The 27500-nt window shown below is 42.0% G+C and overlaps 2 protein-coding genes across 9 annotated transcripts in view; one reads left to right on the top strand and one right to left on the bottom strand.

The window, feature by feature from the left end:
• LOC135114220 (uncharacterized) overlaps positions 1-24211 on the top strand; it is a 26796-nt gene extending 2585 nt beyond the window's left edge. Inside the window, exon 2 of the mRNA XM_064030002.1 lies at positions 22176-24211. Coding sequence (XP_063886072.1) covers positions 22181-22798 — 618 coding nt within the window. The 5' untranslated portion in view covers positions 22176-22180 and the 3' untranslated portion in view covers positions 22799-24211. The remainder of the gene's footprint in view (positions 1-22175) is intronic.
• LOC135114221 (uncharacterized) overlaps positions 1-27500 on the bottom strand; it is a 96721-nt gene that overhangs the window by 7177 nt on the left and 62044 nt on the right. For 6 of the 8 annotated variants that reach the window (XR_010275441.1, XR_010275442.1, XR_010275444.1 and 3 more), the window contains one exon: positions 6899-7535. The gene's annotated coding sequence lies outside the window, so the exon portion shown is untranslated. Of the gene's footprint in view, positions 1-6898; positions 7536-20346; positions 20586-27500 lie in introns of those variants that run through there. The other 2 variants (XR_010275446.1, XR_010275447.1) reach the window with 1 other exon arrangement.

Below are 27500 nucleotides of genomic sequence, written 5' to 3'. Positions count from 1 at the left end.
AGGAATGTGGTGCGTGTGAGGCTGAAAGGAGAGAGGATGGAGGAGTAAAGAGAAGAGGTGCAATCTGTAAAGTTAGTAAGCAATGTGATGGGGAAATTTAAATAACATAGTGGTAGTGATGGTGATGATGATATAAATAGGTGATGGTGATGGCACGCGAACAGATAATGAAATGGGGCGATGATAAAAATGAATGGTGAAGGTAGAAATTATTACGATATTGAAATGGTGAAGGGAGAGATGGGCAAGAGGGAGAAAATAGGGAAGAAATACGAAGGACGGAACAGTGATGGTAATGGTGGTGGTGGTGGTGGTTGCAGTGATGATGATGAGGAGGAGGAGGAGGAGGAAGAGGAGGAAGTGAAGGAGAAGGAGGAGGAGGAGGGAGATTACATAGGAAGAAATGACGACGAGGAATAGAAGGAGGAGGAGAAGGAGGGAAAAATGAATAAATAAATGAAAAGGAAATAGAGAAAAAAAGACACGATAATGATGATGATGATGATGATGATGATGATGATGATGATGATGATGATGGTGGTGGTGGTTGTGATAAAAAGACTGAAGAGGAGAAGGAAAGAGAGAGAGAGACGAACTGAATGAAGACAGGAAAATTATGACAGATGGTCGCTCAGAAAAGAAAGAGGAGAGAGAGAGAGAGAGAGAGAGAGAGAGAGAGAGAGAGAGAGAGAGAGAGAGAGAGAGAGAGAGAGAGAGAGAGAACGAGAACTAGCCATCCCAAATACTCCTTATTAGTTCAGTTGTATTATTTAGGTAAAAACTACATCTCCCCTTTTTTAATTCCATTCTTATAATATTCTACTCTAGTTTATCGTTTACCATACATCTATACATTAACAGGAGCATTTTTCCCCATTTCTTCCTCTTTTTTTTATTTATTTTCCTGTTATATCCAGTTTTTTTCCTTTCTTTTATTAAATTATATGCATACACCGCCTTGCATCTCTCTTTTGCGCTGCGCAGGTTTAGGACTTTCACGCCGCCCACCTGCTGCTTTCCCCGAACTCCTCCTGTTTCAGTTTCCGTGAGAGTCAGCGAGCGCCAGGTGGTCCCCTGCTCCCCCTCGCCTCCAGGAAATGTGTGTGTGTAAAAAGGGGGGAAAAATGTGGGAGGAGAGGGAGGGAGGGAGGGAGGGAGGGAGGGAGGGTGTGTGTGTGTGTGTGTGTGTGTGTGTGTGTGTGTGTGTGTGTGTGTGTGTGTGAGAGAGAGAGAGAGAGAGAGAGAGAGAGAGAGAGAGAGAGAGAGAGAGAGAGAGAGAGAGAGAGAGAGAGAGAGAGAGATAAGTAAAAAAAAAAAGTCTGTAAATTTACAGCTTATTAATAAAAATAGATAGCAAAAAAAAAGAAAAGCCAAAGAAAGACGAGTAAATAAAAAGAATTGCATCTACTAGTACTGAATTTAATGAAGCGCAAAGGTTAATTAACCCTTTCAATGCTAATCAATCCTTCCCATAATCACCTACAACTTCTATGAGACCTTTTTTTTTGTACTAGTGTCTTAAAAATGTACTTCTGTAACACGGCAAAGATTAAATTAACCACTTTTATTTTTTTGTCTTATGTACATCCAAATAATTTATTACAGTGGTCTCAAAGTTAACAAAAGACGCCCATAGGAGGAGAAGGATTTAATGACGTCAGAGTAGCAAAGTATTAACTATTGCCAGAAGTCACGATCTTTCTTTTCTTTTCCGCTACGATATTATTTTGTATATTAAGTTTTCATTGTTACTTTTTCATAGTGTGTGGAGAAGGATGACCATCAATACAAAAATCAGGGAAGGGGGTTGTTCAATCATGGGTTTCGAAAAAAAAATGAGGAAGAGAAAGAGTTATCGTGATAGAGGAAATAAACTTAAAGAAACGTAACTTAAATTAAAGAAAGTAACTTAAATTTTTGCATAATCTCTCTCTTTATTGTTAAAAAAGAAAAAGAAAGAAATATAAAAGAAAAAAGAGAAAGAGGAAAAGTCTCAAACCACAAATAAGTTTTCAAAGGAGTGTCTGTTACTTTTTCTTTTTTAATGCACAAGACGTGAAGAGAGGGAAGAGAATGTGTAATAGACAAAACTCCCTTCAACCAAATGACTGTAAGAACATATCCACCCTCTCTCTCTCTCTCTCTCTCTCTCTCTCTCTCTCTCTCTCTCTCTCTCTCTCTCTCTCTCTCTCTCTCTCTCTAGTGAGATTAAAAGGATCGGCAATCTCGCCTCAAGCTTTTTTTTTTTTTTGCCTTTCTTCTCCCTTCCCTTTACTGCTCTTCCTCCCTTCCCTCCCTCCCTCCCTTCCTCTCTCCCAGGACGGTCAGAGGGCCCTGTGTCACCACTCCTGATATCACTTTCACCGGACATAAACACTGCCGCCTCCACCATCACTGTCACCACCATTATCACCACCACATTCACCACTACCATCACCACCACTTCCATCACCATTATTGCCACCTCCATAACCACGTAACTATCACAATTTAATCATGCATCAACACCATCACCACCAGTTCTACTATCATCGTCACCACCACCACCACCACCACACTGCTTGCATGTACACTAAACGCACATTACGTATCATTACATCACTACAGCAATGAGCATTTTTTATTCTTTCCCTTCAGCAATAGTTCGTAAAGTCGTGAATCATATTTTCTTTCGTTTCTTTAATACTAGTAATGTCGGTTTTTTTTTTTTTTTTTTTAATCCTATACTGGACCTCCATCTGTCCATATGATGCAAAAATAGCTTGGTTTCTCTCCATGTTTCTCTGTGTTTTCTTACTTCTATTTCCTCTTTGGGAATAGCACTTGAGCGAGGTTTTCATCCACTTCATCTTGATGCAGAGAAAAAAAATTGTGTTGTAGTGCAGTGTAGCTGAGGAAGCCTAGAAAGAATATACTGCTGTCTGGAATCCCTTGAAGTAAATAGATAAATAAATACATACATACATAAATAAAGCAAAAAAATTCAACTTCTAACACCATCACCACCACTACCACCACCACCACTAGTATCACAATCCCTCCCACCACCACCACCACCACCACCGCCACCACCACTTACCAACCCCTTCCCAGGTCACCATTAAACACTCCCCTCCCCAAACACAATATACCACACCAATATCACCTCCTCTCCCCAACCCCTCTTCCCCACTTCACACATCCTCTTCCTCTTCCTCTCATTCAGTCACCCTCTTTCTTTTCCCTGGCTTTCGTTCTTCCTTTACACCACCACAACCGCCAGCACCACCACGAACACGACTACCACCACCATCACCACCATTGCTTTCCCTTGGTGGTGGTTGTGGTGGTGGTGGTGGATATGATGACCCAAAGCTACACAATCACCTTCCAAGTGGGGAAAAAAATATAAAGAGCACATTTCTAGACTTTCTCTCTCTCTCTCTCTCTCTCTCTCTCTCTCTCTCTCTCTCTCTCTCTCTCACAGTCACTCATTTCTGTATTCACATTCCCTCACTCGCTCACTCCTATACTCTCATTTCCTCCCTCCCTCCCTCCCTCAACTCATTCACTCGCTCACTCTCACTCCTACGCTCTCATTCTCTCACTCACTCGTTCCCTCATCCCCTCATCCCATCACTCACTCCTGCACTCTCATTCCCTCACTCACTCACTCATTCCCTCATCCCAGTTATTATTATTATTTTTTTTTTTTTGGTTCCAGGTGTAATTTTCTTTTGCTACCTAACCTTACAGTCATAATTCCTCTAAAAGAATCTCAATTAGAAAGCGGAGGAAAATTTAACATGAGAGTAACACGCAGGTTATAATTTTCAATACGCACCATTTAAGTTAATTTTCCAGTGAATGTTTTGTGGGTTTAATAACATAATTTACATTTGATAATTTGAAGCCAGAATCTGAAAGTGAGGCAGTGAACCATATGTGAGCTGAGAGAGAGAGAGAGAGAGAGAGAGAGAGAGAGAGAGAGAGAGAGAGAGAGAGAGAGAGAGAGAGAGAGAGAGGTAAACAAACAGGCACAAAGACAGACAGATAGACATATAGGTAAACAGACAGACAGACGGACAAGCAAACAGACAGCACATATCATAAATGCAAAAAAAAAGACAACCATGAAAAAAAAAACATGACAAAAGTAAAAACAGAAGAGAACAAAATAAAGAAAGGGAGACAGCAGACAGGAAGGAAGGAGAAAGGAAACACTGAGAGAAGGGAAAGATGGATGGCTTGCTTACTGAGGAGGGGAAGGAGGAGAAAGAGGGGAGCGAGTCAACACTGAACCTTCCTGTGGGCAAACAATGTCTGATCCGTCCTGAGAAAGTGACTGCGTGTGTGTGTGTGTGTGTGTGTGTGTGTGTGTGTGTGTGTGTGTGTGTGTGTGTAAACTTGGTTAGTCAATGCAGGCTAGTGGGAATACAAAAGCAGAGCAAATAAGCAACAACAAAAAGAATATACAATTCAAAACAGTACGAGAAAAAGTTAATGCAATCTTGCGCACTATTCAATTAATACATAAATTCACAATAAATCAGATGAATAAACAATAAAAAATGCAAACCACCTGACTGACTGATTGATTTAAAGGAGCAGCAAAAAAAAGCCATCATATGGGGACTGAATATAAAATAAATAGATTAATATACAGATAAATAGATAAATAAATAAATAAATAAATAAATAAATAAACACCAAACAGCTAGCAATGTACCGTTATATAGTTATTGTTTAAGGAAGATCAAATAAAACAAAGCAGATAGAAAGGAAAGAAAGAAAACAAGAAAGAAAACTTAACATATCCATTTCACGTTCTCTTCATAGCCGTAAGCAAAAAAAATGTCAGGTGAAATGTGTACTCTCTCTCTCTCTCTCTCTCTCTCTCTCTCTCTCTCTCTCTCTCTCTCTCTCTCTCTCTCTCTCTCTCTCTCTCTCTCTCTCTCTCTCTCTCAGGTAATCTTCCCTGATGATAATGAACGCTAAGGTAAATTTCTTCTTTATCTTTTCATTCTCCCTTCATCTCATTCCTTTTTTTCTTTATCACTAATTTTCTATTTCCTACTCTTGTTTTCCTTCATTCCGTCCTCTCTCGGCCCTTTCAAATATTTATTTTATCCTTCTCTTTTCACTATACTTCTCAACTTTTTCTCTTATTTCCATTCGTCTCTGTTTTTGTCACTTCCTTTATTTTTACATACTCTGCCTCTATTTCATCTTTCATTACTAACCATTTTTATTTAATTTTTTCATCGTTTCAGTTGCTTTTGTATCTATCCCCTTATCAGTTACATTTCTTTCCGTCCTCTTCTTCGTGTCTTTGCCCATTTCTTTACTCTCATCCTTTCATTCAATCTCCACCTTTGCACATTATTCCTGTATATAAGGTTTCCCTCCCCGTTTCTACTCATTTCCATCATCCTATATCACTTCCATTGTAGTCTTTCCTTCTAATCACGTAACGTAACCTGCTATTACACCAGAAGCGGAACAGAGATAAGAGGAATTAAGTAACGGAGATATTTGCCACCCTAACAACGACACCATTATAGCGCAGTGAAGGAAGAAAGGAAGGAGAGGAAGCAGAGGATATGTTACGCTATACGCTCTTGAGTACACCCTCGCAGCGCCCTGGGGCTCGCGAGAACACTGCATGGTGAAAGTGGCGCTAATTGGAGACACAGAGGAAGTGGTCATGCAGTGGAACGCCGCTGTACGGAATGACGCAGCCGGTGTAGGAGTGTTGGTAGGGCACAAAGGAACACAAAGGAAGGCTATATGGTGATTGGTAGGTCTTTTTTTTTTTTTTTTTCCTCCGTTGCCGTCGTCCTCCTTCTCCTCCTCCTTTTCTTACATCCGTCCTTCTTATTTGTCTTCTTCTAGTTTTCCTCCTTCGTCTCTATCTCCTTTTTCTTTTATATTAATCCTTTTCTTCTAACTTATCTCCTACTTTTTCTCTTCTTCCTCCTTTTACTTCTTGCTCGCAGTCACCCGCCCTCTCCTTCTTCACCTCGTCTTTCTCCTTCTCCTCCTCCTCCTCCTCCTCCTCCTCTTAGTACCATTTCCTCTTAGCTCCTCCTCGTCCTGTCTTTTCTTACCCTTTCTCCTCCTCTTCCTCCTTCAACTCCAACTCCTCCAGCGGGTCTCTTCAGCACTCAACACACTTCATGCACACTTTTACACACTCCAGTGCTAATCAACACCTCAGGACCACTCAGCATTTACCTCATACACCGCTACTCAACACTGCTAAGGGGAGCCAAATAGGACTCGTCAGAGAGCCATAGAGACGCTGAGCTATCCAAGAAATGCAGTAATACGGTTAAGTGGTAGATGTAAGTGGTAATAATGATAGTGAAGAGTGAAGTAGTATCCCACATGTCACTTTTTATCAGTAGCGCGCAGTTACTGATGGGTAGTCCTATGATGGGATCTGAAGCAATGGGGAGAATTGTATAATAGGTATTTACGATGGATTTACCACTTTCATTCAGTAGGTCAGTTATTTATATAGTAAGTTGCTTTTATAGGAGAGAGAGAGAGAGGTTGGTGTAATACCATAATAACAAGTAATTACGATGGGAAATATGAATGTACGTACGTATAAATTACTGGTAAGGAGTAAATACGTCAATAAGAAAACGAAGAGACAGAAAAGGAAAAAAAAAGAAAAAGAAAAAGAAAAATTAACGAGAACCGAAATTTCTGCGTGCGTGCATCACAAGAATAGGTAAATAAATAGATAAAAGTGAAAAATAGTACTATGAAACAAAATGGAACAACACTACAAAACACAACAAAAAGCGGGATAGGCCACTGCTCCCGGAATCTCAACATGCATGCGCCACCATAAGGAGGGAATTAAAATAGTGAAAGAAACAATACATCGACACAATGGAACACTCACGTTACTTGTTCCACGCTGAGTCGCTGCACAAAGGGATGATGAGCAAGTGTTCCTGGGTTAGCGTGGACACTGGTCTGGGGTGTCATGCTTGTTTGTGTTAGCAGGACGTGTGGTCTTTATCAACTCTTGCAGACTTTTAAAGCAAACACACACCGTCAACCTGAATCTTTAGCACATTATTTCATGCTTTTTAACACTTATGTCCTCTGTCAGTGTGAATCTTTACAGCACTCTCTCTCACAAGCTTTATAGGAATCTCACACACTACCAGCCTGAATTCATAATACACTAGTGCAGGTTTTATAACACTTGAAATATTCAGAGCAGTTCCACAGGCTTTACGATGCTCACACTTTCGACCTGAATTTTCAACACACTCATCCAGGCTTCATAACTCTTGCACTGCCAGCCTGAACCCTTAACACATTCGTACAACACACGGTCAGTTTTCTTTTAATGAGCTCGGTTCGGTTTTAGGCACAGAGGCTACACGTAAGTTCTCCCTCCATACTTGGCGAGCTGGTGTGTCAACAGAGTACCGAGATCGACAGTTACACCCACTGACATATGCTCGTCCTTCACGCTGCGATTACTGTTTCTGGATCGAATGAAGCAAGTCTCTGAATGGTCATCCTTCCTGCAAAATAAGAAAAATAATTAAAGAAAAAAATACTATGTGGGTGAAGCTTTAAGGCATTACAGAAAAAAAAAAAAGCTTTGTTCAGGTAGGAGATGACACACGTCGCTACTGAATGTATGAAACAAGAGGAGCAGAGGTTCTACTTCAGGCGACTGTACGTACTTAGAAGCTTCGTCACAGTAAATATAACGAGAAAACGAAGGAGAACAGAGAGGAAAAAAGGGTGAACTTAATAATATAAACACACAAGACTGATTCACCTCCTCCCATATACACACATCAGTATATTTATAAAAAAAAAAAAAGCTATTATGATTCTATCTCCTCTATAAAAACAGGATCTTTATTTTTTCTTTTGGTACGTCTAAGATAGAAATAAGAGCAGCGGTATATCCATTATTTATAAAAAAAAAAGACCAATTAATGAGTCTTGACCCTTTCTTTTCATTCTACAGAGCTCTGGCCAAAGGGAGTCGATCATTATGAGTTTATTAATTGAAAATATAACAAAAACTAAATTCCATGAGAGAGAGAGAGAGAGAGAGAGAGAGAGAGAGAGAGAGAGAGAGAGAGAGAGAGAGAGAGAGAGAGAGAGAGAGAGAGAAGGGAAGAAAAGGACTTTGACATGAAAGAAATCTATTAAATACAGAGAGAGAGAGAGAGAGAGAGAGAGAGAGAGAGAGAGAGAGAGAGAGAGAGAGAGAGAGAGAGAGAGAGAGAGAGAGAGAGAGAGAATGAAAATAAATATCGGAAAATTGTGAAAGATGACAGAATGCACTGATAATATATAGATAAATGGATAAATAGATAGTTTATTGACTATAGGTATTGTACATCACTACAAAACAAACAATAATTATGAAGACGCACAGAGCAGAAGGAGGTGGACGAGTAATTTTCTCCATAAACTAATTATAAAAAAAAAAAAGAGAAAAATCTAATAAATGTTTAGTTACAAAGAGAAGTTGGGAGGAGAAAAATGTAAGTCTGGCTCCCTCAGTAATACCTCCCGGTGCTCCCTTCATCTTTTTTTTATCTAATTCCCTCACTTTTTTTTCCTCCCCTCCCTTCTATACTATACCGCCCCGTCACAGCCACACCACAGCCTCCCCACAACTCGCTACCACAGCGGTCATTACGGCCATTAAAGACAAGCATCTCTCACAAGCTTTCATCATCTGTACACGTTCCCATAATTAACATTCCGGGCGCCTGTCCACGCACGCCTGTTGACCGAGTATGGTGACAAGACAAGGCTGGAGGGGATTCGTGGTGGTGGTGGTGGTGAGTGGCGCGAGGCTTCTGAGCGGGGGCGGCAGTGGTGGTGGTGGTGGTGGTGGTGGTGGTGGTGACGTCAATAAAGCTGCCACCCATATCTCCCATCAGCAGCAGAGCGGCGCACATACTCGTATCCACCGCCGCCGCTTCTCCTCCGCGGTATGATAACCTCCAGGGGCTTCCCGCCGTGGCCGCGCTCCCTTGTAAACCCCACCGCGGCTGCACGCTAAGACATAAGAGTGAAAAGTGATACTCGCACAATGCGCATCACTATAGTCTGTGTCGTATTTAACCCGCTAAGGAGGGAGTCGCCGCCACCGCCACCACCACGTGCGCCGCCGCCGCAGCTGGGCCACGCCTCTATTCCCGCCCAGGCGTACACAGTCCACACACATACACGCACACAGGCCTGCGCACACGTTCCCACACTCGCACGCCTCGCCGCTACCTGAGTAATAACCCTCTTTATGATCCCCTGTCCGGCTCGCGCGACGGCAGACCGGGAGGAAAGGGTTAAATTTGTAGGGACGGCTATAGGAACATTAGAATAGCCGGGACAGGGGGGTAAGGGCCACGTATGGTGATGACGGACCGCGCAGGGAGGGAAAAAGAAAAGGAGAGTGAGGGAGGGAGAGAGAGCAGCAAGACGGGAGCCACTGGGAGTAAGGGCGACGGCGGGCGTGTAGGGGACGTGTGTGTGTGTGTGTGTATGTGTGTGTGTGTGTGTGTGTACCTGACGACCGAAGTGGTGGTGGCAGCAGCAGCAGGTGCCGACGACAGCCTCACGTGACGCGCCACGGGATGGGGGTGGGGGGTGGGGGGTGAGGGGGGCGGGGGACTGGAGAGGGAAACCGGGCAAGAGGTGAATGGGGACGAGAGAGAGAGAGAGAGAGAGAGAGAGAGAGAGAGAGAGAGAGAGAGAGAGAGAGAGAGAGAGAGAGAGAGAGAGAGAGAGAATCAGCTTTCTTTTCGTGGTGCGTGCGTATGTGTATGCATGTCTGGCTATAAACTAACAGAGTATCGTATCTCCTCAACACTCACATCTCCATTAGTCCTTCAAAAGCACCAGCCACCCTTCTCTCAGCTCCCAACGGCAAATAACCCTAAGGAGGAAGTGGGATGCCTAGAGAGAGAGAGAGAGAGAGAGAGAGAGAGAGAGAGAGAGAGAGAGAGAGAGAGAGAGAGAGAGAGAGAGAAAGTAAACAAAGTTCCAACATCGTACACTTACCTTCAAGATGTGACCGACAGGTGCTGAAGGAAAGGCTGAAAGAAAGGAGGGAAGGATAAGGAAGGAGGGAGAGATAAAGGAGAGATAAGAGAGGAAGGCGGAAGGAAGGAGGGAGAGGTGAAGAGAAAAGGGAAGGGAGTGGAGAAGTAAAGGAGGGGGATTGAAGGAGTGTAGACGAAGGAGAGAGATTAAAAAAAGGAAGAATAATGAAGTTGAGAGAACTGAAAAGTTGAGAGATGGAGGAGGGAGGGACATAGAAGAGCAAAAGAGAGGTTGAAAAGGGATAAGAGGAATAAAGAGGAAGGCAAAGAGAGATTAGAATTGTATGAAGAAAGGATAGTGGGGGAAAGAAGAAGGAAAGGAGGGAAGAGAAGGAAAGAATGAAGAAGGAATCAATGCCACGAGTTCATATTCCTTCGCCGTACACACACACACACACACACACACACACACAGAGAGAGAGAGAGAGAGAGAGAGAGAGAGAGAGAGAGAGAGAGAGAGAGAGAGAGAGAGAGAGAGAGAGAGAGAGAGAGAGAGAGAATGGTCCTCCTTCTGTTCCGTGATCCACTTTCTCTGTGTGTTATGGGCCGAGTGTTTAACCTTTTCCTCAGAGGTCACGTTCTGTAGTGTTTCCAGCCAAGCCAGTACGTGAGTGAGGGATGGAGGGCGGGTAGGCTGGTGGAGGGAGAAAGGGAGAGTGGCTGATGGGAGGAAAGGAAGAACAGTTAAGAGAAGGGAGGTTAGGGAAGCAGAGATAGAAAAACTGCAAGGTATTGGTTATGAGAGGAGAGGAATGAAGGGAGGAATAAAGGAATAAGGGGAGAATGTGAGGACGGAATTGAAGAGAGGAGAGGAGAGAGGGCTATAGAAGGAAGGGATGAGTGACTGTGAGGAGAAGAATGAGAGGGAAAGTGAGAGAACGGTAGTAGAAGGGTTTGGGAGGTGAGGAAAGAAATGAAGAGAGGAAAGGAGAGAAGAGTGGATAATACGAGAAAGGAGGTACGGCTGGGAGGAGAGGAAAGGGGTGAGAGAGTGAGACAATGGCAGAGGAAGTTAAGGGGAAGAGAGGAGAAAGGGTGATTAGAAGAGAGGGCGAGAGTAGGTGATGGGTGAGGGAGAGAAGATGCGGTTGGGAGAAGTGGGACAATATGGGACAATTATACAACTTTATGGGAGATTGTGTGGCATTATGGTCCTATACTCAGATAGCGTTTTTGTCCAGTGATCCCAGACTGTCTTTTTTTTTTAGCACAAATTAGAGATAAAACTTCAGTGTTATTCAATAATGCCGAGGAATATAATTAAATACCCAAAAAAATTATTATGAAAAAAGCCAGTTTAACATGCCTCCTAAAGTTTCACAAGCACAAAGGCTCCAAAGTTTGATGAGTTGAAGGTTAAGTGTTTCAGGTTAAGTGTTAAGTGACCGGGTGCTTAACAATACGATGCACGGATTAAATGTTTCCTTCAAGTGATTATCTGAATATACACAGCTTAAAAAAAAAAAAAAAAAACAAACACTGGTAACATTCCGTGACAGTAATAAAAAAGTTTGCTTCCACGTAACTGGAGCAGTGAAAAAAAAAGTAGAGTATTCAGAAAATGTCAAAAAAGACCACAAGCCACAATCAACATCAAGACAACATTAACTTTCTGAAAATAGCCCCATCTACTATAATACTTTTATAATTCCTCTTTTTCTACCTTATCTTCATCTTCATATTTTCCCACAGAGACATTCTACTAACCTTATGCCTTTTCTCCCCCTCCTCCATCTCCTCCTTTCTCCTCCTCCACTCTCCTCCTTCTCCTCCTCCTCCACTCCCTCCTCCTCCTCCTCCTCCTCCTTCGCCTTCGAATTGCGGACGCCGCGGCAAACCGTTAAAGTATCGGGGAAGACCTAAAACCACAGAGAGCGACCTTAAATGAACGATCTAAACCCATGACAGTACACGGCCTCACCTCCACCACCACCCCAACCACCACAACCATCACAACCTTCTTGCCTTCCAGTTCTCTCCTGATGGTAGGCAACGACAGATCCGGCCCGCAACAGTCGCGTTCTCAGCCTCATTACGCAGAATAGTCCTCCTTTATTGGGTTGCGCGGCGTAGTAAACAAAGGATTCTGGCTGACAATAAGCGGCAATAGTAATAAATCTGGTGACTTGTGACGGGAAGGAGAGGAATTAAGGGGCTGTGGTGAATGTGTGGGAATTGCGGTGTGTGGGGGGGGGGGGCAATGGGGCGATTACGACACGATGGTTGGTGTTCCTCTACAAGGTCGCTATTAGAAGGGAACTAACAAACTAACGGACGGATTGGAGAGGAGAGGAATGCTGCAGGCGATGTTTGGATTGAAGAAAGAATGGAAGAAAGACAGAAAAAAAAGAGGATGTGTGTTGGAAGTGGCGCATGGAGGTGGATGAGTGTGTGTGCAGGTGATGTACTGCAAAAAGCCTCTAGTGTCACCACCACCACTTACACAAAAACACAGAGGAAAATTTACGTACTTTTTAGTCTCCATCCTTGCATCATGGAAGAAAACGGGATTATATTAGTATATCACTTTCTCATGTCTTTTTTTTTTCTTTTTCTTCTTCTTTTCCTCCTCCCTCCTCCTCCTCCTTACAGACAGCCTCGTTAGGACCAGTAAGGCTGTTGCTGTCTGTTTTTCATCCGTATTCCTTTGTATTCCTTTTCCTTTTTCCCCTTCCACCTTTTCCTATTAGATTACCTTCTTAGCCAAATACAAGAGACGCAGACAAGTTGAACAAGCAATAAAAAAAAATATTTGGGAGAAAAAGATGGTACGAGTGACTGAGGTGAAACTTAGAGGGAAAAGGAAAGAGGCGATGATGGAGAGAATAAATAGAGGGAGGGACTGGAGGTAAAGGGAGGGGAGGGAAGGAGTTGCAAGGGAGAGAAATCGGACGCAATACAAATCGCTGCGCCACAAATAAAGCTGTGTAATGGCGTTATTATGTCCGAGAATGAAGGGCGTGGCGGATGAAGACAGAGAGAGAGAGAGAGAGAGAGAGAGAGAGAGAGAGAGAGAGAGAGAGAGAGAGAGAGAGAGAGAGAGAGAGAGAGAGCAAGGGAAGATTAGATTACAATGATTAAAAGTCTTACGTGCCAACGCAACAATGAGATCGAATAGCGCCAGGACGGGAAGGTGTAGATAATCTGATATGAAGAGATACAAAAGGAGATAGAAAAAAAGGAAAGACAAATGGAAAGGAGTCTATAGATAAGATAAATCAGCTTATGTGGGAGAAATGTAAAGTTAGATAAACGGATGAGTAACGTAGATAAGACAAACTGAGATAAAAAATACATATGCAGTGGGAGAAAAGAGAGACACAGATAGAAAGATTGGGTGAGACAAAACCTAACTACGACGATACTGATAACAATGATTTCGACACTCACAAGGTTGTTTGTTTCTAAGTTACGCTATCTAATCTAAAGTGACTGATATAGCATAGTAAATGTAAAAGCTCCTCTAAGTCCATAAAGAGGCTTTTCTGACTTACAAACGAGTCTTAACCCTTTGACCGCCACTTGGTACACCTTTCCCTAATTACCAATCACTCGGAGACATCTTTACTTGTTCTACAGCCACATCCAATCTTTGAACTGGGAGAAAATTGCAAAATGTATCCTATTTTTATCACTAACTTTCTTGTAGATGCTTGTAAAGACTGCTAATTGTTTCGTGTCGCAGTGAAAGGGTTAATAGCATTCAAATTCAAAAGGTTCAGTTGCCCAGCGTGTTTTCTGTGTTTCTTCCTGCCTACGACTTGAAGTGTTACAGAGAGGCGTATCAAGGCACGTCAGAAAATAAATCCACATAAATTCATATTCTTCTGATTCTTTTATAAGATATGGCTGAATGTGCAACCTTTTTTTTTTATTATTATTATTGTAGTTTTGTTTATTTATCATTTATTGTTATTTTATTTATCTATTTGTTTATATACTTATTTATGTTAATTTGCTTACAACTTTATCTCTTACCGATTTATTTTATTTTATTTTATTTATTTATTTATTCCATTTATTTAATTTCATTTAACTTCATTTGTCTATTTTATTTTTCTCTTATCTATTTTGATTAGTCTTATTGAAACATAAAAAAAAATGTTCAACCAGATTTTTGTGGCATTACTTATTAAGGCAACCGTACAGAACACACAGAAACACGTCACGCATCACCTGCCACGTAACAATGGCGTCACCTGCTTGTCACCTGCTGCCATGTCTGCCACCTGCCTCCTTCCCCCCATCGCTTCGTCATCTCGGATCATGAACCTCACTGTTACTCCTCTTGACCCCAACGCCTCCCTTTTGTCTTCCTCATCAATTGCCTTTCTCTTGTACTATTGTTTTGTGTATTGTTTCCTCATTCCTTGATTGGTTTATTCTTTTCCATTAATCTCTCTAATTACACATAATTTCCCTTGGGTATACACTAGTTTTTTCCGGTACGATTTCCTGTCGGTGTTCTTTTCTTTTCCTTTTCACTATATCGATCTTTTTTTTTCCGCAGTATATTCATAAATTTTGTATCTCATTACTTCTTTGCCTTGTTATTGATTTATCTTATTTATTTATTTATTTTTCATTTTTTTTGTATTGTTTTTATGAGTCGTAATGGATTGTTTTTCTTCCTTTTCCTCGTCTACTCTTTTCCCTCGTGACTCGAAAAATTGACATGAAGGAGCGAAAATTCTGGGTGACAAGATGAAACAAGGAAAAAAAAAATAAATAAATAAAATCATCATAAAGCAAATGAACCAAATAAGTGGGAAGGGAAATGGAAACAATAAAACCATACAAACGAATATGGAACAAATTAGATAAAGGGAGAGATAAGATAGAAATACTGATAGAAGCCATAACGTAAATGAAACGAAGCAAGGAAAAGCGAAGATGCAAGACGATAAACCCACAATATAATCAATAAATGAGAAAAAATGAAAACTAGTAAGGATAAGAGAAAGCCACACGAACCTTTAAGGAATCCAGCACTACATTGACGAAAAAAAAAAAAAAACGATGCAAAACCACAAAACTGGCAACAGTCATGAAAGGGTTGATGAGACTAAATAAAAGTAAAGAGAACCTACGTAAATTACACGAGAGCCTTCAAGAACTACACTACACTGATTTATTGAGGTTAATGCTACGTTATCATGAGGCCAGAAAGCACGTTATGGAGCAGGTGGTTCACGGAGCGCTCGTAAAACTGTCGGGAAGTAAGGTGCTGTGTCCACCGACCCGTACAAATGACCACTTCTGCAAGGATCTGACGGAAAAAGATGAAAGTTGTGGGAGAGAAAGGAAAGAGACTTCATGGTTAGGTTACAGAGAGGAAAGCAGAAAGGTGAACAGTAAAGAAATGGGGGAATTGGACAGACACAAATGAAAAGATATGGAGAGAGAATGGAAACAAATTATATAAAGGAGAAGTTAAGAGGGAAGCTGTGCGATTATGAAGTGAAACTGGACATGCAAGAATTAAAGGATATAGAAAAGAAGAAGTATGGAGGAGAATTAAAGAATGTAATGGAAGTTAAATCAAGGCACGGACAGATATAGGAGAGGAAAAAAGGCTGCGAGATAGTGTAATGAGGAGAATGTGCTAATGATTACAAGGAAGGAGAGAATAAAGAAAGGCAGTGGAGGTATCAGGGGTGACGGAGGAAGGGAAGGAGTGAGGCGCCAAAACTTTCGCTACACAGTGTTCTCCATGACTCAGCTGTGGGAAGAGGCAGCACCTCCCTCAGGAAACGATTCTCTCTCCTCTTCTTTCTCTTCCTCCTCCTCCTCCTGCTCCTCCTCCTCCTCCTCCTTCTTCTCTTCCTTCTTCTTCTTCTCCTCCTCTTCTTCTTCCTCCTCCTCCTCCTCCTGCTCTTTGACTAAAAACACCACGACCACCTTTTCCATTCTCATTCGGTACTCCTCCTTCCCTGCTTCTGCTCCTCCTCCTCCTCCTCCTCCTCCTCCTCCTCCTCCTCCTCCTCCTCCTTCTCCTCCTCCTCCTCTCTCCTCCTCCTCCTCCTCCTTCTCCTTCTATGTATTAGTCTTCTTCCTCCTCCTTGACTAATAGCCTCGCGCACCTACCTTTCCATTCACGTTCACTCCTCCTCTTCCTTCTCCTCCTCCTCCTCCTCCTCCTCCTCCTCCTCCTCCTCCTCCTCCTCCTCCTCTCCTACCTATTTCCCAAGTCTTTAGTTAGAATGAATTCCCAAAAAGTCATGCAAAAACAGCTAAATATCTGTTGCTTTTTGGTTATCATATCTATATCATCTTTGTATTCCTCCTCTTCCATCTATATCTACTACTATTGCTTCTAATCTCCCACCTCTCCCTCTCTCTCTCTCTCTCTCTCTCTCTCTCTCTCTCTCTCTCTCTCTCTCTCTCTCTCTCTCTCTCTCTCTCTCAAGGCTAAGAAGCTAAGAAAGATGATGAAGTTGACAGATCGATTAGTTTTAGCGACAGGATATGAATTTTGTAAACCCAAGCACCCCATCTAGAGAGAGAGAGAGAGAGAGAGAGAAAGAGAGAGAGAGAGAGAGAGAGAGAGAGAGAGAGAGAGAGAGAGAGAGAGAACAATACCCCATCTCTCAATAACCACGTGTTCCGGAGTACAGGTTGAGAAACAGAAAAGTACAATGAACTCAGAAGATCTAGAGAGAGAGAGAGAGAGAAAGACAATAACACTACATAGAAAACGAGGAGAAAGAGAGAGAGAGAGAGAGAGAGCCACGAACTTTGCCCAACCACAGACCACCAACAGCATAACACTTGTGAGTCAGAGGAAGAGAAAGAGAAAGGGAAAGAGGAAAGGGCACATCATTGACAGACTGACATGTCGTAAGAGGGGGAGAGCTAGAGTACCAGGTGGGAACAGGTGGGCTGGTTATTAGAGAAGAAAGATGAGGAGTCAGAGAAGGTTGTGGTGGTAATTGTAGTGGTAGTGGTGGTGGTGGTGGTGGTGGTGGTACAGCAGGGCACAGAGCATTAGAAAGTAAAAGGTCGTGTTATGGTACTTTGAGGAGCAGAGGGAAAGGCTGGATAAGGCTTATTGGAGGCAGAGTAGCGAGAGGAGGCGGTGCTACTGAAGGAGGAGGAGGAAGTGGTGGTTAGGTGATACTGATGAGATGAGAGAACGAGATTTTGAGGTGGTGGTGTCTGTGTTTGTGAGGTTACTTGATAATGTATGGGTGATTGGTTGCTCTCTCTCTCTCTCTCTCTCTCTCTCCTCTCTCTCTCTCTCCTCTCTCTCTCTCTCTCTCTCTCTCTCTCTCTCTCTCTCTCTCTCATTTTTAAAACACTTGACACACTGATATAAAAAAAAAAAAAAAAAAACAAAGGGGGAGAGTATTTAGCATGATGGAAGCACTGTATCAATGGGAAGGGAACATACACGACGCTGATAAGAGAAGGCACAGTGACCTCCAAACACCGCGACTGTTAATTATAGAACGCTTGTGAATGGAAGACTGAGGTGAGTGTTAATTGTCATTTACGTAATGCCAATTAATAGAAGGCTGAGAAAGGTGGAGGAAAGAATATAATTATATTATACAACATACAACATACATTACACAGCCACCGTGCCTCCCTCTTCCCTGTCCTTCTGTTAAACATCAACTTCACACATCTGGCTGTCTCGTCTATATAAATATTGACAGGTTTAAGATTTACTTCACTACACTGTCTATCTCCGTCTATCTAAACACTAGGTTCTTAAATAACCACACTACTGTCTATACCTCTTCTGTCTTAACATAATACTGACAGATCATAACTCTTTCACAAAACTGTCTACCTCGTCTAACTAAACATTGACAGGTCCTATTTCCACCACACAAATGTCTACCTCCTCTGTCTAGTTAACTACTGACAGATCCTAACCTTTCAATATAAAAGCTTACCACTCTCCCTTGTCTGTCTCACTAACCATTAAGTAATAGACAGGTCCTATTCCCACCAGAGAACTGTTTAACTCTTCTGTTCCACACCAACCAAGTATGTTTATCCCCGTTCGCCTACCTAAACACTGACAGATTCCAAATGCACCACAAAAATTCTTACACTCTTCTAACCAAACAGGCGTCCTAAATTCACCAAACATCCATCCACCTTACCTGCCCTCTGCGTCCAATCTACACACCTGCCTACTGTACCCTAACGCACCCTCATGATTAAGGAGATATGGACAGGAGGGACACGAGAGGAGGGTGAAGGGATGAAATGGAGGGGGAAGGAATAAACTGACGTGATTAATGACGTGAGGATGACGACGGCGCGCTGCAATGATTTCGCAAAATGAGGTGCCTTTACACACCCAACAAAGGATAGTGTAGGAACTGCCCCACGTCCTCCCAGCCATGTCCCCCAGCCATGTCTCTAGTCACGTCCTCCAGCGCGCTCAGGAAATTGGTGGAAGAGAAATGTGGCCGATTTTGGTGATCAAACATGCGGAAAACATTAAAAAGGTAATATGCATTTATAAAAAAAATGAAATAAATAAATAAAATAAATGGGGATACTCATAAAATCGCCATAGGAGAATGCTGTTTTTCGATTGTAGCAGTAGTAATAGTATGTAAAGTGGTACGGGTGACAGTAATAGTGGTGGTGGTGGTGGTGGTGGTGGTGGCAGGCATTCCAGGCAACCAAAAGATTAAAGGAAAGGGAAAATGGTGCTAAAACCGTCATAAAGAAATTGAAAGGAGTCACAGCTTATCTTTACTGAGTTCCTGAATTCCTGAAGATTACATTGAAGTGTTGCTGAAACCTGCCCATTCCAAAGAAGACGAAGAGAGGAAGTGACTGGTAATTTTACACCTCAACAACAGATATGCTGAAAAAAAGCGCCTTAAACCACAAACTCCCTTATCAGAACAGATCTCGTCTCTACTCACCAGCCTCTATCACAAAGAGACAAGACGGAGCGAATCAGAATAGTATATAATAAAGAAATAGAGAAATATAAAGGGAACTAGTACACGGTGGAGCGAATCAGAATACTATGTAAAAAAGAAACAAGGGAATATAAAAGAAACCAATACATTGCAGGGTCATACAAAGGTCACACACATGGAGACATTAATCTTTTTAGCACGCCTGACTCGCTGTAAAGGAACCTCTGCCTTTTCGCGAGCCGGGGAGTCCACCCTGTAACCCGACGCTTTACAGGCGGGGAAAGTGTTAGACTACGGAGAGGGATGAGGCCTGTGGGGCTAGACTGCTGGGGGAGGTAGGAGAGTAGGACTAGAGTGTGGAGGGGGGAGGAATGAGGCGGTGGGACTAGACTGCGGGAAGGGAAGAATGGAGAGATGGCGCTAGAGTGTGGGGGGGTGAGGGAGGGAGAGGTAGGGTAGGAGAGGGTTGGTTGGGCTTTCCCGTTGTATGGCTGGAGTTCCAAGAGGCAATGACCTGCTGGCCCTTGCTAATCCCCGCCCAAACCTGCCCCGCCCTCTGCCACCACGAGGCTTCCTGAGCTGGCGAAGCAACACAACACAAGTTACGGTGAAGGAGACCAGGATTATTAATGTATAGAATGACGGTCACTGCGCTGGAGAGATTCAGTCAAAGAAATGCAAAAGGGCGGTCACTGTGCTGGGGATATTAAGTTTTTATTCTTTAAGTATTCACAAGAGAACAATCATTGCACATAACATAGCGATAAAGATACGTTTTTTTAGCCTTTTATATATATATATATATATATATATATATATATATATATATATATATATATATATATATATATATATATATATATATATATACTACAAGAGGAACGGTTACAGAATTGGGGAGTTTTGTTTTTTACTTTTCCAAACGACCAATATATTACTCTTCAAATATGTTATACACAAAAGAAGACTGTCAATATTGAGGAAAGATTCGGTATTTACTTTTGAAACACGAGAAACATGAGATGACCGTCACTATTCAGAAAATATTCGGTATTTACTTTTCAAACACACACAGGAGAAAACTATCACTAATGACGAAAGAATGAACTTTTACTCTTTGAAGATACACAAGAGGACCGTCACTGTAGACGAAAATAAAAGAGAACGGTCATTTCACGGAAAATACTCAGGTTATACTTTTCAAACGTAAACAAGACCATCACCACAAAGGAAAGTTTTAATTTTCTTTCTTTTTTTAACTTCTTACACAATCACGGCGGAAGAATGACAGAAGGTAAAGCAAAAGTACACCAAGAAACCATTCATCACGCAGCAGCTGGAGCAGAAAGTAAATTGTATGCTCAGTGGGAAAAGCGAGAGAAGATGCAAGATTTGACAGTGACGAAGGCGCTGCTCGTGATCATATGCTCGGCGGAGTGCGGGGAAAGGAGGTGGACGCGAAAATATCTGCAGGAAGCGAAGCAGACCACAACAGCCCGCGGCCCTCGCCTCTTACGTGACCATGCGTGGAGAAAGACGAGGAGGAGGAGGAGGAGGGAGCCGGTCTCCAGTACAGCTCAGTCATCTCCAGCGCCACACCTTCCTTATAGGGAACACCAACGCATCACATGATGAAAAAAAATGCTTTGTTGACTAACATTTCATTGTTACACACACAAAAAAGAAAACTATTAAACTAAACTAAACTAAACACTTCATTGCTATATAACAATTAAAGAAAAACTTATTTGAATTCACAATTCACGGCTTGAGTAGTGGTCGTCTCACTCCAGGAACTACCAAGATCACTTACTGCCTTGCCTATCCTGCTCTGCCCTGCTCTATTTGCCTCGGTGCTAACTATTAAGCACTTAGCAAACGGACAATGGTGTTGAATTCTCGTCAGTAGTTAATTGGTGCTATTAAAGTAACATTAGCAGAGATATTAAATTGTTCTTTTCTTCTTCTTTAGTAGTAGTAATGGTAATCGTAGCAGTAGCAACAGCAGTAGTAGTAGTAGTAATAGGAGCAGTAGTAGTAGAAGTAGTAAAGCAGCAGTAGTAGTAGTAGTACTAGTCATAGTAAATTTAACGGCAGCAGTATAGGCAGCACCCAAAAACAGCAGCCAATAAAGATGGACCATTAGATACCAACAGATCCGACTTGTATTTTACGTAATGGAAGGAGGAGGCCTCTTCTCATTCAGTCATTGACCCTCTCTACCCTACCCCCTCCTCCTCTTCCTCATCCTCCTCCAATCCTCAGCCTACCCTCTTTTAATTACTGGTAAGACTGGATTTTTCGTCTGGTTCGGCTAGGCGTGGCCTGGCGGTGGGCGAGCACAGGTGTGTGAGAGAAGCTGCGATGAAATGTGATGTGGTGGTGTGTAGGCGTACTTGTGGTGTAGTGAGTGGCTTGAGATTTGATTGGAGGTGGTCTGGTGTGGTTTATTGTGGCTTAGTGTGGAGTGTGTGATGTAAAAATAACTTAATGCGAAGATAAACGTCTCACTTTTCCTTTCTCTCTCTCTCTCTCTCTCTCTCTCTCTCTCTCTCTCTCTCTCTCTCTCTCTCTCTCTCTCTCTCTCTCTCTCTCTCTCCTAAGCGAATGTAATATTGGCGTTTACTGCTTAAATTTGATCTGAGGCACTTGAGGGAAAATTTTTTTTATCTTGTCTGTGTGATTTCCGGAATTCTTGCACCCTCTTTCTCCCAATTCAGTCAGCAGAACGCTAAAACATACACGATCGTTCACACACACACACACACACACACACACACACACACACAGACAGATACGCACACACACACACACACACTTTCTAAGAAGCTGGCTTGTCCCGGAACCAACACATTTGTTTACATACATACAACCTGAGGCGACTTTCTGTTCCACCTCCCTCGCCTCGTCTCCGCCACATAATAGGTCTACATTCCCCCAGACATTTCCTGCACCGGCGGGTCGTGAGTGGATCAGCATTCCCGTTGAGTAATACTAGATGTGCGCTATTTTCCTGCCACTCACAATACAATTTTTTTCTTTCCCTCGTGTGTAAGTTCCCGTGACGCCTTTCTCCCGTGGTAATGCTTTTTTCTGTGAGGTGGTCTGGCAAATATCTCACTAGGAAGACTGTAATAAAGCATTCTACTTTGACGCTAACTCCCCTCACACTCTCTCTTTCTCTTTCCTGCAGGCGAGATGTCCATACTGCTGGTGGCGGCGTGGGCGTGTCTGGCAGTGATCGCGGCCACGGCAGAGGACACACTTCACCCACAGCCAACGCCACTACCGCTGCTCCTGGCTCAAGGGCGCGGCGAGCCTCACTACATCCTGGCAGAGACACTCAACCCGGAGCTTCTCGGGAACAGCGTGAAGGATCTTGGTGTTTCTGAGGAGATTAGTGAAGGAGGCGCTGAAGGGGATGTTCCTGTGCCGGTTAGCCCAAGCGTTCCTCATGCTCCCAGTGAAGCGACCCTACCGCACCTCATGTCTTCTGGTCTCACAGAGGAAGAAGGAGCAATGAATCCTATGCTGTGGAGTCCGTCACAACAGAGGAAGCTGCATCCCGCCGCCACGCCCCGCCACTCGGACTCCACGCAGGCACACAAGCGGCAGAAACGATACACTCTTAAATACAAGATCAGGTCCATCGCGGTGCCTCTCAGCGTGTTTAACTTCCTGGGTTTCCTGCCTGTACGCGTGCCTGGCCTGCCCTACCACAACGACCTGCCCTCCCCGGACTACTCCCGCTACGAGACCAAGTACGACGTGTACGTTCCCAGGTACAGAAGACGGAAGACTTTCAGGAGGTTCTAAAAGGTGCTTTGCCAAGTGTGTTTCAACAGAAGATTGCTGGATTTTCGTTTCTGGGTCACGGAGGCAGTACCATAGATCTGGACGACTCCCCGCGCAGGACCACGCGAGGATTGCAAACCCTAACAGTTCACGTATGTAATGCCACGACGCGGTACTCCCCAGTCAAGCACGCCTGGCCAACGTCCGCAGCAAAAAATAAGGCGCTTTCAACTCGTCGGTTTACTCAACTTTCACTCGATAAAAAGGCGATGCAAAACAAGAGTGCCGGTGTGGTGGTCTGCTGGTGGCGTTCTCTCATGTGCCAAAGAAACACTGAAGAATCATAAACAAAAAAACTCAACCTTTCAAATCAGAAACGCAAAAGTTGATGCGGTGAGCAATATTTTCCACGGAGAAGCTAAACAGAATCACAAAAAACATACCTTACAGTACAGAAGTAACATAAATCTTACGGCTTCACTTTCCCTAAACAAAAGGTAGATGTGTAAGGAATCCCTAGAAAGGCTTCATCTTGGGTAACATTTTCCGCAGAGAAACTAAACAGAACTACAAAAAAAAAAAAAAGACCTTTACACTATAGAAGAAAACAAGAACCTTACGGCTTTTCTTCCCCTAAACAAAAAGCAGACAGGCAAGGAATCTTCAGGAAAGTTTTGTCGGTGGATATATATTTTTTTTTCCGCAGAAGCCAAACACAATAAAAAAAAAATGACTATACTACAGAATAAAAACAAGAATCTTACGGCCTCGCTTCCCTAAACAAGAGACAGAGTGGCAAGGAATCCCCAGAAAGGTTTTGTCACATTTTCACACAAAGTTGCCGAGCGGAACATCCCTGAGACTAGAATCTGTCGACGACCAAGTCTCTTTATGTCTATTGTCCCATTCCTTGACGAACGAGCTACCGAATACACAGCGACACCTCTCTTCACCCTTCAGCACTCCAGCAGGATGATCGACTCAGCGTGCAGTGCGTGGAGTGGTATGTATCATAGTTCTGGATTCTGAAACTTTCGCACCACACCACTACATTCAAAAGGCTATAGGTGAAGTGACACGGGTTTTTAAGGGTGTTTTTTTATGGTTCTAGTGAGAGATGAACAACATTTCTACATTACTAACAGGAGAAACTCTCTTGAGAACCCGACTGATTACCTCTGTGGCCTTTGACAATAGACGTGGTGAGAGAGCAAAGCGTTTCAGAATACGGGCCATGGACGTGAGTGGGTGACAAGTGCTCTCCTCCAGCTCCCCAGAGAGTTATTACTTAAGGAAGAGCTCATTTGCCTTTACGATGCCGATTAGTACGCGAGGAGTCTTGAGTTCTGTTGATGGATAGTTTCTCAGGCCTCGTATCATAAGGTTTGTTCTGGATGGTGCTTCTAAGTATAATAATAAAGATTAAGCAAAGTTTGATTTGTATTTTTCCATACTAATTTCTCTGTCTACATACAATGAGAGAACTCTGTCTACATGTACTGAGAGGTTACGTGCTTCTGCTTCATCCCGTAGTCTTCGTATCTTCAAATTCCAGTCATAGATGTACTCGTAAGTTACGTAGATACAGAATGGTAAGCAAAATGGTGGAGTCTACCATATTACATGGAAATGCTACGTTTTCTTCTACACCACAGAGACATAAGGACTATTACAGCCACAACTGAACTAATTTGGCGCCTCGGTATGTATATTCTTAGATTACTTGGGTATACTTTAATGCATTAAAAAAAAAAAAAAGGTAACAACAGAAAAAAAAACTTATTCCACTAACACGAAAGGCGAATCAACAGGAAAAAATGAGAGAGAGAGAGAGAGAGAGAGAGAGAGAGAGAGAGAGAGAGAGAGAGAGAGAGAGAGAGAGAGAGAGAGAGAGAGAGAGAGAGAGAGAGAGAGAGAGAGAGAGAGAGAGAGAGAGAGAGAGAGAAACACAAATAAGAAATTACAATGAACAAAAACGTAACAGATACTTAAATACATGAGTACCTCCCTAACAAGCTCAATAAGTGCATTAAACAAAACGAATGAATGAATAAAGCCATGAAAAAACTACATACACCATAACACAAACGCAACAAGTAAATCAATAATAAACTAGGAACATGATTAAAATATCGAATACATGAATAGAAGAATACATTGATACATTAATAGATAAATACTACACTGAAAATATTCTGAAGTGTCCAAACTCTCGCTAACAGCCATTAATTGATTCAAGGGTGTGAAGGAAGGAGAAAGAGACGAGAGGGAGATGGTAAAGGTGGAGAGAAGGAAGGAAAGGAAAGTAGAGAAAAAAGGAGTGAAGAGAAAAGACGAAATAGCTGAGAGTATAGAGGGGAAATGCAGAAAATAAATAAAGGAAAGAGGGAAGGAAAGGAAGGGAAGGAGGATGAGAACATAGAGGAGTGGGAATGAAAGGAGAGATGGAATAGAAAGAGAGGGATGAGTGGAGAAAAAATAAAGAAAGAGGAAATGGAGATGATACACGAACGGAAAGAAGAGAAGAGAGGGAGTGGAGAGAATAAAGAGACGAAGAGGAGGAGAAGAAAGGACGAAGGGAGGAGAAGAGAAGAAAAGAGAAGAAAAGAAAACAAAAGAGAAGAGAAGAAAAGAGAAGAAAGTAGGAAGCTGAAACACGAAAGGGAAATAGGGCAAAAAAAAAGGAAAGTGAAGAGACGAGAAAGGAAGAAGCGAGGAAAAGAAAGGAAGCGAATGAAAAGAAAAAAAAGATGATGAACGAGGCAAGGAGAAAAGGGTGCAAGGGAGGGACAAATATACTCTTCCGCATACTTGTCATCTAATAATAACACATAACAGCTCGATTGGTGGAGGGGACAGAGAGAGAGAGGGAGAGTAAGAGAGGTGGAGGGAGAGGTGGAGAGGGAGAGGTGGAGAGAGAGAGAGAGAGGAAGAAGTGGACGGGTGGCAAACTACAGGTCAGTGGCCGGTCAATGTAGCTACTGAGAGAGAGAGAGAGAGAGAGTAAACATAAATCAATGTATAATTTACGCTTATCAAGAAATAATGATCGCACACTGGGAAAGAAAAAAAAAATACTCAATATAAAAGAATAATTGCAATGTATAAAGAGGAACCTGCTTCGACCATTTTATCAATAAGTAAAGTGCTTCCTATTTTCTTTATAGGGCAAAGAGGAGGAGGAGTAAGAAAAGGTCGAGAGCGATACTGACGACAGACTATTAAAGAAAAGGTAGAAAAAAATAGACGACAAAAAAAAAAGAAACTAAAAATACAGAGAAAAAAACAGACGAAAAAAAATGACAAAAAACACAGGTAAAAATTCACACAGACAGAGACAGACAGGAAAAAAAAAAAACGGAAAAGAACGAAAAAAAAATATATATAAGCGAAGGAAAGACGAAAAGCAGCATAAAAAAAAAGAAAAGCACGGAAAAAAAAGACAGAAAAAAGAAAACGAGACAGAACTAATAACGGTAACCAACACAAAAGAAAACGAAAACCATAAAAAAAAAGAAAACGAAAGCCAAAGAAAATTCATTAAGTAACCTGACAAAAGATTGAAGACCAGCATTCACCAGTAAGGCAGTCACCAGGGGGAGGAGGCAGGAGGGGCAGAGGCAGGCACAATCAGCCACTAACGGACACCAATTACAGCACCTCAAGAGTTCACTTCCGCACAGACATAACTCACCTGAAGCTCACCTCAGAATAATTGCAACCGTGTGTGCTTTCATCCTTTTGTCCTCTTCCTGATTTTTTTTCTTCTTTTCATTTTTATTTTCTTCTTTCTTTTACGTTATTTATCATTATGTTTTCTTCTTCCTGTTTCATTTTTTTTCATTTGGTATTTTTCTTTTTTTCTTTCGTTTTTATTGTTTTCTTCTTTTCCTTTTTTTCTTTTCATAGTAATAATGATAATAATAATAATAATAATATACCAGTACTATTACTACTACTACTACTACTACTACTACTTACTACTACTACTACTACTACTACTACTGTTACTACTACTACTACTACTACTACTACTACTACTACTACTACTGCTACTACTACTAACAATAATAATAATAATGATAGTAATAATAACGATAATAATAATAATATGAAGAAGAAAAACATAATTATATTTATAGCGATTATTTATCTATTATTATTATTATTATTATTATTATTATTATTATTATTATTATTATTATTATTTTACTAGTTTTATGTGATTCTTCTTTTTTTTTTTTCTTTATTAACATGTTTTACAAAAGGCAACAGCAAGCGTTGGCAAGTTTTCTTTCGAGTGTTTGTTGCGTACAGAACACAAGAACATATGGCAAGTTGCATGAACCCAAAAAGGTCTCCATGTGGCAGTCCCTGTATAACACATAACCGTACCCATTTATCATTCCTATCCGTACATTTATCTGATCTTCTGACGCTCCCTACCGACTCGGCAGAAAACAATGATAATTACGATGTCTACTCCTGTCATGAATCACTATTTGTGAACAGTTTTGTTTTCCTTATCAGATATACTCCAAACATCTATTATTCTATTTGTAAACATTTCAGTTATATATCACCATACATATCTATTTGTTTTACCTACCACTCTATTTGTGAACCAGTTTTCCTACTTCTCTTTTTAACTTTAATTCACTCAAGCTTGCATGCGGGATTCTAATTACAAAAAAAAAAAAAAACACTAAAAACTATGCAAACC

The sequence above is a fragment of the Scylla paramamosain genome, chromosome 27 (genome assembly GCF_035594125.1).
Source record: "Scylla paramamosain isolate STU-SP2022 chromosome 27, ASM3559412v1, whole genome shotgun sequence".
NCBI lineage: Eukaryota > Metazoa > Arthropoda > Malacostraca > Decapoda > Portunidae > Scylla > Scylla paramamosain.
Note: the sequence above shows the minus strand (reverse complement) of the source record. Positions and strands in the feature narration are given on the sequence as shown.